The sequence below is a fragment of the Corella eumyota genome, chromosome 4 (assembly GCF_963082875.1).
Source record: "Corella eumyota chromosome 4, kaCorEumy4.1, whole genome shotgun sequence".
NCBI classification, from domain to species: domain Eukaryota; kingdom Metazoa; phylum Chordata; class Ascidiacea; order Phlebobranchia; family Corellidae; genus Corella; species Corella eumyota.
In genome coordinates this window covers 74,730-83,344 of record NC_137493.1, presented here as the reverse complement: position 1 = coordinate 83,344, position 8,615 = coordinate 74,730, and the positions used below count along the sequence as shown (strand labels likewise).

Here is an 8,615-nt window from a genome sequence, read left to right as displayed (position 1 = left end):
CCCAAGTGTAAGTTAATATAGTGAGTTTAAGCTTCAATGTTAACTTTTAAGTGGTTGAGTTATTTGTTAAAGTTAAATATTTAAACTAATATTTTTGTTATGATGCAAAACTAAAAAAACTTCAATTAAAAATGTTATTGCATAAAAATATCAAAACCTTTTTTAAGAAGTTTTATTTTTTCTACTCATTTTAAAGTTTGTAAATACCTAAAAACTTTTTGCTATTGTGATTTCAATATTGTCCGGGTTACACATGACGTTACACATTTACAATGACGTCATATATTGTAAAAAACTTGAAAACTGAATGAACACAAAAAGCGTAAGAGCAACAAATATTGTTATATCTGCTAACAAAGAACAACGACCGCTAGATGGACGTGCGACGTCATTATTTACAGTTGCTTCATTTGTGACCTCATTGAAAGATGTTGTTTCCCTTATGACGTCATCATCTGAGCTCGTTTCAGTGCTGTCGTCATCCGACGGTACATCTGCGGACTGAGGGACTCCTTGGTAATCTACTCCATCCGATATTATTGGACTTCGGTTTATTTTCACTATATTTATGCTTATGACGTCATCTCCTTTATAAATCATGACGTCATTAGTAAGTGTTACGATAATTAAATAGTTAAATTTTTGAACTTACTTTCATTTAAATGTCCAACCTTGTGTAGTTTTGACTTTCCTGAACAAAAGTTAAATATTTCGAGTTTACCTTATATGTGAACATTTATCCAAACCCAATAGTTTGACTCACTTTAAACCAACATACTTCTATATAGTTATACCCCAAGTTCTAATTTGTCTACTTCAACAGAATAATACATGTTATATTTTACCTTTCTTGTTATACTTGTAGGTGATGTTTCGGCTTCCAACCGGACTATCCGTTAAAGAACCTCCAGTTATTGTAACTAAACAAAAACTTTAAACTAAACTTTTATACATTTAGCTTTATTGTAAGCACAACTTACCTGGCATACTTTTTAGGATACAACTTAATATTTATTTAATGGTGGTGATCAGTTATAATTTAACGAATATATTGACTTATTTTATGTTTAAACAAACTTTAAAGTAAAAACGGAACCAGTTTTAAGGGGAAATTTAAAGCTGGGATTTCCCTTTTCTTGAATACCCAAGTTTTTATTTAAGAATAAACGACGAATTTGTTCTTTATTATTAAATTTTAGCTGGTTCGGCTTTATGGTTAGATTAAATATATTCTTAGAATTAACATTTTTAATTATAAAGCTGTTTGTAATTGTTGTGTATTTTAAATTTTATTTGAGGATAAACAATTTTGTTGTTTTACCTTACAGTGTTTGCTCTGTGACGTCATTTATTTTTGTTTTGCCTGTAAGTAAAATTATTAACTCAATAAAACCAGATTGACGGAAGTTTAATAAGTCTTTAGATAAAGAAAAGCAGTAAAATTAAGCACAGTTGGAAGGTTTAATTTTAAACATAACACCAATAGGCAAGGGTTAATGTTTAAAGAAAAGATGTGGGTAGACAATAAAGCTATTCGTGTTAAACAAACTAACAATGTTAACCGCCATTCGTTACGTTTTTTTTTTGTATAGATATTTATCCTCGATGTGGGAAGGTCGACTTCACGGTCTTAACATAGAGTAACAACAGTTACCCCGACCAAGTCTCGAGTTGCCTTTAGCAGTTTAGGATATTATAGAATATAATTGCCCGAAAATTATACTGCAGATTTGGTATTGGCTCAGCAGGAGTTCGTACCGTTTATAGCGCCTTACTCAACGGCTCTACAGCATGAGAACATTAGGGATCGAACCCAGGACCTTATGTGTGGTGTAGCAAGTGTTATTACCACTACACCAAGCTGCCGGTATATGTTGATCTGTAATTGCCGACTCATCCCTCTTATTACTGCCATTTTGATAAAAACCCCTTAAAAACTATATGCCCGAAACGCACTTTTCTGCATGAGTAAACTTTTTAGTCTAAAATTTTTTTTTTTGCGCATTTATTAAACACCTGTTTGTTGGGTTTTTACCACACTAATATTTTCAACCTATCATTTTACTACAGACTTTCGGTTTATCTACTTAATCAATGTTTAAGTGGGGTTTTCCAGCTTGTAACTTGTTAAAATTACATTTCAGATCTTTTGGTGTTTAGAATGAATTTCAAAATGAAATTATTTTTAATTTTGTTGTTAATAAATTTTGTGTCATCTGACATGTTTGAAATTGATGAATCGGACTGGATTGACCCCGGGGTTATGTTTCAAGTTGACCCTAAACCAACGAAAGAGGATAAACAACAACTTCCTGTGGCCCCCAAGTGTCCAGAATGTCCGAAATGTGAACAAAATGTAACAGAAAGTGAACAGAATGAATGTAAGGGAATTGATGAAGTTATATTTATGCGTCGTTATGTGTCATATCTTCTGTTCAAGTTATCTCAAGTGGGGAGGCCCCCAAACAAATATCAAATTACATTAAAAGTTCTGGAGGAAGATTGGAATTTACTCCAAAAGTTTGCAGATCAAAGTTCGGAGGTTGCAATCCAAGATGTTGTTCGAAAACTCGAAAGTTTAATCACTCAGGTTACCATGGAAACCGAACCTGATATTCAGCCGAGTTTAAGAATGAAATTTGAGGATTATTTTAAAATAGACGTTGATGAAGCTTTGAAAATAAGTTTGTTTTTCTTGGTTCTAATAATAATGATGACATCTCAAATTGTGAGCAATATTGCCTGGGGGCAACAAATTAAACGTTTATTCTGGTTCTCAGTGGTTATTAGTTTTCCCTGGACTTATGTTTATGAATACAAAGTGGCTTACGCCGAGCATATTGCTTCAGCATCAAATATTCCTGACCATTGCCGTGATCTTTCCCGAGAATTAACTTTTACTGAATCAATGAGTTCCTATTTACGAGATATGTTCAGTACAACTAAGGATCCTTGTGCTAAGTATCATGAAAGTCACATCATTGACCCCATCCTGTACATTCCACCCACCAGAATACTGGCGATTACTTTTTCAAGATTCTTTTTCGAACCCTTGCAACAATTTGGTTCAGCTTTCAGCATGGCATTCAAAAATGTTTTCGCTGAGTTACCGATCCAACTTTGGATCCCAGCTTTTGTTTTCCTCACAATTCTGATGCTGGTTGTCCTGGTTGGGATCTCTGTGTGCCTTGGTTACCAATGGAACCTTAATTTACCATTTTGGTTGGGGATAAACATCGCCCCTGGGGTTCAACCCCATCAGCAGCTTATGGGGCGCCAAGAAGACGAAATTTTGAGACTTCAGAACGAAAATAATCGATTGTGCGGAATTGTTGATCGTTTATCGACCAATCAAAACCCTGCTATTGAGGCTCCACCCACCAGTGGTGGGTTGTTTGGTTGGTTTAGTGGTAGAAATAACAACCAATCGAATGATCACAGAAATGACCAGAGAGACCATAGAAACAATGAGAATGACCAGAATGATGAAAGAACGAACCAGAATGGTCCCAGCCACCAGAGAGTCGAACCGACCCCAATAATCACCCCCCAACAACCCCCCATACCAAATACTGCCCCTTATCCCCCTGTGCAACCCAGTACTGACCCCTACCCTCCTGCCCAACCCATAACCCTCCCTTACCCCCCTGCGCAACCTGGTAACATACCCTACCCACCTGCCCAGACCCCCCCTCAAACCCCTGATGATGATATCATGGGGGGAGGTGACGCTTCATTGCACGAACATTCCTTCTGTGACGACCTTGAACCACCTCCCCCTTACACCCCCGCTGATGGGTTACGTTATCGTGCCAACAGTGCAAACCCAAACCAGGTTCATCCAACCGATGAATTTTCCTCGATGATGTCACTTCGTCGTGGTTCAGCAACTGGAATTCCGGTAACCGATGACAACTCCATTGAGGATGAAATAACACAGGGGGTCATTGAAGGTCATGTTGAAGGTCAACAAACGAATGTTGATGAAGATATTCCAGATTTAAGTTAAACGAGACCAAAAAGTTGAAACTTCCAGGAACAAAAAACTTTTTCGAACAAAGTTCAAAACTTTTTACTAAAATCATTTTCTTGTCGCTCATTGCACAAAGTACAAACTGTTAGTGGCAGTCAATATTGCCAACAATTCATCTTAAACATAACAACAATTTATTTTAACTATTGTGCATTCATATTATGCAAGGTTTTGTATCTATTTCATGTTTTTTGTTATCTTTATTTTCCTATTTTGCGCTTGACCTTTATAAATTTTGTTATCAAAGATTGATTAGAAATGTTTGTAATATAATGAACTAAAAGATGTTTTATCATTTTTTTATGAACTAAAAAAAGTCTTGTTTAAAAACTAATCTCTTAAAAATTATATTTAGTTTGGTGTTGGTTGAACCTTTTTTTATTTTCTCTAGATTTTTCTATTTTTAAGTTTTATAAGTTGAACTACGATGGGATGCGATGGAGGAACAATCCCTAAGAGACACGAACTCATCCGCACCAAGAAGAAGAAGGAAGCAAAGGATAAGGACTCGGATCTTCAGTGGAAGTGGAGATACTGCTCCCTCTCCAATCTTAAACTCAAGGATCCAATCGTGGCTTGTGAGCTCGGCAGGTTAAAGTTTCAACCTTTTTATCTAAGTTGTTTGCACAAAATGATATTGGTGGTTAAGAAAATATTTTTATTGAATTATTGACATCTTACCAAAGACCTTTTACCCAAATAGGTGGTTTATTCAAAAGAGTTTGCCTAAAAATGCACCATTTTTAATGACATTAAACATTTTATAATAACTCCCTTTATTCTCAACCCCTTCTCTAAAAATGCCATTATTGAAAAAATTTTAACTTGTCGTTAATATGTTGTTTTAAGTTTTTTGAAAATATTTTTTATTCTTAAAATGATTTTCGGTAATTTTGGGGGATACTTATTATTTTTAAGTGAAGTTAAAAAACAACAAACAAAAGTGGATATATTTTAAATTAGCTAATGTGTTGAAATATTGCAGGTTCTACAACAAAGATGCAGTGATCGAATATTTGCTCGATAAAAACAACTCCAAATATCAATTCAAGCATATCAGAGGTCCCAAGTTGAATATTTTAAAGTTTACTAAAATCACAATTCTGTTATTTCCTGTCTTAAGTATTAACTTTGTGTTAAACTTTCTTTTACTCAGGTCTAAAAGACATTTACACCCTTGTACTCGCCAGGAACTCAGCCTGGCAGGGGGGAAGTTTGAAGGGTGACACTTATATTGACACCCATTTGGCCCCTTTTATTTGCCCCGTGGCAGGCATTGAAATGAACGGAAAATACAAGTTTGTTACTTTTACAGTTTTGATCATGAATTATCATAAAAATTAAATATAAATAAGTTTTTAATTTTGATTTAAATTGGTTTTTAAAATTGATTTAATATTTATTTTGTTAAATGTAAAGTTTTAATCTTTTTTAAAATTTTCTAAATGAGATTAATTTTAAAAATATTTTGATTCCCAGGTTTAGTTTTCTGTTGAAGTGCAAATGTGTTTTGAGTGAACGTGCGATCAAAGAAGTCCGAGGGTCGACATGTCCTTCATGCTCCACCGAGTATGACAAGGATTGTGATGTCATAATTCTAAACCCATCTGAGGTAACTTTATTTAACTACTTTTTGCTAAATATTTAAACTTTAACATTTTTTTGATATAATAGGACGAAGAAAGAGAGTTAATCGAAAAAATGGAGAGAAGAAGGGAAATCGCTCGTGCAGAAAGACTCAAAAAGAAGAAGGAGAAGAAAAGAGAAATTAAAGATAAGAATAACGAACAAAAAAATTTGGTAAACTATTGTTTGTATTTTTTGAGTAAATTCTTGTTGTTAAGAGTTATTTAAAGATGAAAATATTTTGCAGGTGGGGGGAAATATTGCAACAACTTCTTCTGGGGAACCTTCCAATAACAAGCTTTCTATTTCCAATCATTGTACTGGTCCCAAGAATGGTGTTCCTGGAACTTCTGGTTCCCAAAATGGTGTTCCTGGAACTTCTGGTTCCCAAAATGGGGTTCCAGGAACTTCAGGTCCCCAAAATGGGGTTCCAGGAACTTCAGGTCCCCAAAATGGGGTTTCTACAGGTTCCCAAAATGGAGGCAAGGCAACCTTGAAATCGGATCGAGTTAAAAGTTTGTCAGCAGCCAGTACAGTGCTCGGTGCAAAACACAAATTAAAGGAGGAAAAAATCTTTAAAACCAAAACTTTTATGTCACTCTTCACCTCACATGAAAGTGCAAAAAGAGCAAAAGATAAGAACGGTCACTGGATAACTTATAACCCTTACCATTACTCTGGCTGAAGTTGTTATTTAATGAAGTTTGTTGTTTACTCACGGCAAACAATAAGTGAACATTTTATCAGTGGTGTAAATTTAACTTAAACTGCTACTTTCTGTTTGGTTTTATTTTAACAAAATGTAAATAACTGCTTTTATTCTTGGCATCGATGTTTTATATTTCATTCTGTTAATGTGAAATAAGTTTTTATTAAAGTAATCAACAACTAATTATTGCACTTGTTAAACACAGTGAAAATCAAATTGGTACTAATATGAATTAACGAGGTAACATTCAAAACTTAATTTTAAGAAACACAACTTTCCGTTGCAGCTTCTACATCAACTTGAAAGCTAATATTCAGGTCGTCGTAGCGGGTAATTGAACCCTGAATCTCAGGATCACAACTTGCAATCACAAACTCAATGCCCAGTTTGTTTAAATCTTGTGCCAGCTCCGTTAATGTTTGAATTACAGAATAATCGATGTTCGAGACATGTTGAAAATCAAGGACCAGGTTTGTTATTGTACGAGACGATATCGCTTCATGAATTTTGTTCGATAAAAACTCAGCTGAAGGAAAACTGAGTCCACTTCGGATTGTGAAAACAAGGTATTCGTTGGTGGCCCCATCTCCAGTTACAGGTACAATACTTGCATGGTTTAAGGTGGGAAAGGTAATTTGTGGAAACATCATGAGAATCGAGACTGCAACTCCAAAGAGAATTCCATAAGGGATTTGCCAGAATGAAACAAAGAATGTGACGAACAAAGGAATAAGGTCGAGTTTGTAGACTTTCCATAATCGAACAACAGTTGTGAGATCAATCATGTACACAACAGCACATATGATCACGGCTGCCAGGGCTGATTTCGGGATGAAGTAAAAACTTGGGGTCAAAAAAGCAAGCCCCAGCATAACAATAGCCCCAGTCCAGACCCCACCAGCTGGGGTTTGAACCCCACTCTGTGCATTGATTGCAGTGCGTGAAAAACTTCCGGTGACGGTGTAAGATGAAACGAACGACCCGAGAATGTTTGAAACTCCGATCGCGATCATCTCCTGGCTGACGTCAATGATGTAATTTCCCTTGCGTGCAAACGCTTTGCTGATTGCAACACTTTCAAGAATTCCCATCAGCGGGATCACAGCAAACCCAGCCCCAATATTGGCAAACATTTTCCCTGTGGTCGTCCCATTTTTGCCCGTGAACTGTGGGAATCGAAATGGGGGTAGTCCCTCGGTTATGTTACCTGTAAGGGTGAGGCAGTCAGTGACAGCACAACTTGTTATTTGTTGTGTGTGGATGGCATAGGCAATAAAAGCCGCACAGATGACCATGATGGCATTTCGAGCCATGCTCACAAACCAAATAAACTTGCGAGATATTTTTCGACATTTATTTTCATCCTCTTGATTATTAGTGGGCATTGATTGGTTGGAATACCTCATTAACGAAAGCAAAATTATACTTGAAACACCCAGCACAATATCCCACACATTTGATTGTTTTATTTTCTTGAACAACTCAATCAATTGTGGAAAAAATGAACTTGACTTTGTTGTTACCCCAAAGATGTGTTTTAGTTGACCACCCGCAATTATTATCGCGGCCGCTGAAGTGAAACCGCTCACAACCGGAACGGAGATGAATCTCATGATGAAACCCAATCTAAAAACCCCCAATAAAAACATAATGCAACCACTGAGAAATGTCAACATCACAACTTGGACGGGGTCTCCGTTTCCGTATTGATGAACTAACAACGACATTATAGAGGTCGGTCCCAAGGTCACATCTTTGCTTGTGCCGAGAAAACAATAAACAAAACTGCCCATAAATGCACTGTATAACCCATATTGGACAGGTAGGCCTGCAATTTGAGCGTAAGCAAGACCCTGTGGGATGACTGTTAACCCAACAGCTAGACCAGCGATCAGATCACATTGGAATTTGTTGAGGTTGTACTTCGGAGCCCATTTACTTATCGGAAACAAATCTTTGGTGATTCGGAGGCACTTTTGGGAGCTATTTGAATTATTGGGAATATGATTGTTAGGTAACAATAAGTCATTTTCACCTGGTTCCGAGTTCGCGGGAGCAATCATTTTTCTTCCTAAACAGCTAAAAACAAAAAGTTTAAATCAATTTTTATGGAAGTTTGTTTAATATTACTACAATAAGCTTACAGGCAATTGCTTTGTCAGTTAATGCTTATAACAAACGTTTGATTAACTTATATTAATAACATGTTTATATAACTTTAGTTAATCCTTAATTTTATGTTCTATA

The 8,615-nt window shown here is 35.9% G+C and overlaps 4 protein-coding genes across 4 annotated transcripts; 2 read left to right on the top strand and 2 right to left on the bottom strand.

The window, feature by feature from the left end:
* Positions 1-14: 14 nt before the first annotated feature.
* Positions 15-1,099, bottom strand: LOC145751428 (uncharacterized). The gene is made up of 4 exons (XM_082567568.1): positions 981-1,099; positions 846-920; positions 653-691; positions 15-587 (listed from the first exon to the last, which is right to left on the bottom strand). Exons 1-4 carry the CDS (start codon positions 985-987, stop codon positions 268-270), a joined length of 441 nt encoding a protein of 146 aa, XP_082423694.1. The 5' UTR covers positions 988-1,099; the 3' UTR covers positions 15-267.
* A 1,053-nt stretch (positions 1,100-2,152) lies between these two features.
* On the top strand, positions 2,153-4,425 carry LOC145750061 (uncharacterized). The gene has a single exon (XM_082565985.1). The coding sequence runs from the start codon at positions 2,162-2,164 to the stop codon at positions 4,007-4,009; it is 1,848 nt and encodes a 615-aa protein (XP_082422111.1). The 5' UTR covers positions 2,153-2,161; the 3' UTR covers positions 4,010-4,425.
* On the top strand, positions 4,348-6,602 carry LOC145750063 (replication termination factor 2-like). The gene is made up of 6 exons (XM_082565987.1): positions 4,348-4,624; positions 5,019-5,095; positions 5,190-5,331; positions 5,513-5,645; positions 5,708-5,833; positions 5,907-6,602. Exons 1-6 carry the CDS (start codon positions 4,461-4,463, stop codon positions 6,342-6,344), a joined length of 1,080 nt encoding a protein of 359 aa, XP_082422113.1. The 5' UTR covers positions 4,348-4,460; the 3' UTR covers positions 6,345-6,602.
* LOC145750062 (sodium-independent sulfate anion transporter-like) lies at positions 6,521-8,564 on the bottom strand. The gene has a single exon (XM_082565986.1). The coding sequence runs from the start codon at positions 8,429-8,431 to the stop codon at positions 6,629-6,631; it is 1,803 nt and encodes a 600-aa protein (XP_082422112.1). The 5' UTR covers positions 8,432-8,564; the 3' UTR covers positions 6,521-6,628.
* Between the last annotated feature and the right edge of the window lie 51 nt (positions 8,565-8,615).

What these genes read in the sequence shown, in the direction of transcription:
- LOC145751428 (XM_082567568.1), bottom strand. An exon ending in CTACAAGTATAACAAGAAAG is followed by an intron (nt 692 to 845) that starts GTAAAATATAAC and finishes ACTTTTGTTCAG; the next exon opens with GAAAGTCAAAACTACACAAG. An exon ending in GGTTGGACATTTAAATGAAA is followed by an intron (nt 588 to 652) that starts GTAAGTTCAAAA and finishes TGATTTATAAAG; the next exon opens with GAGATGACGTCATAAGCATA.
- LOC145750061 (XM_082565985.1), top strand. Translation starts at nt 2,162, where the DNA reads ATGAATTTCAAAATGAAATTATTTTTAATTTTGTTGTTAATAAATTTT.
- LOC145750062 (XM_082565986.1), bottom strand. Translation starts at nt 8,431, where the DNA reads ATGATTGCTCCCGCGAACTCGGAACCAGGTGAAAATGACTTATTGTTA.
- LOC145750063 (XM_082565987.1), top strand. Translation starts at nt 4,461, where the DNA reads ATGGGATGCGATGGAGGAACAATCCCTAAGAGACACGAACTCATCCGC. An exon ending in GAAATGAACGGAAAATACAA is followed by an intron (nt 5,332 to 5,512) that starts GTTTGTTACTTT and finishes TTTGATTCCCAG; the next exon opens with GTTTAGTTTTCTGTTGAAGT. An exon ending in TAATTCTAAACCCATCTGAG is followed by an intron (nt 5,646 to 5,707) that starts GTAACTTTATTT and finishes TTGATATAATAG; the next exon opens with GACGAAGAAAGAGAGTTAAT.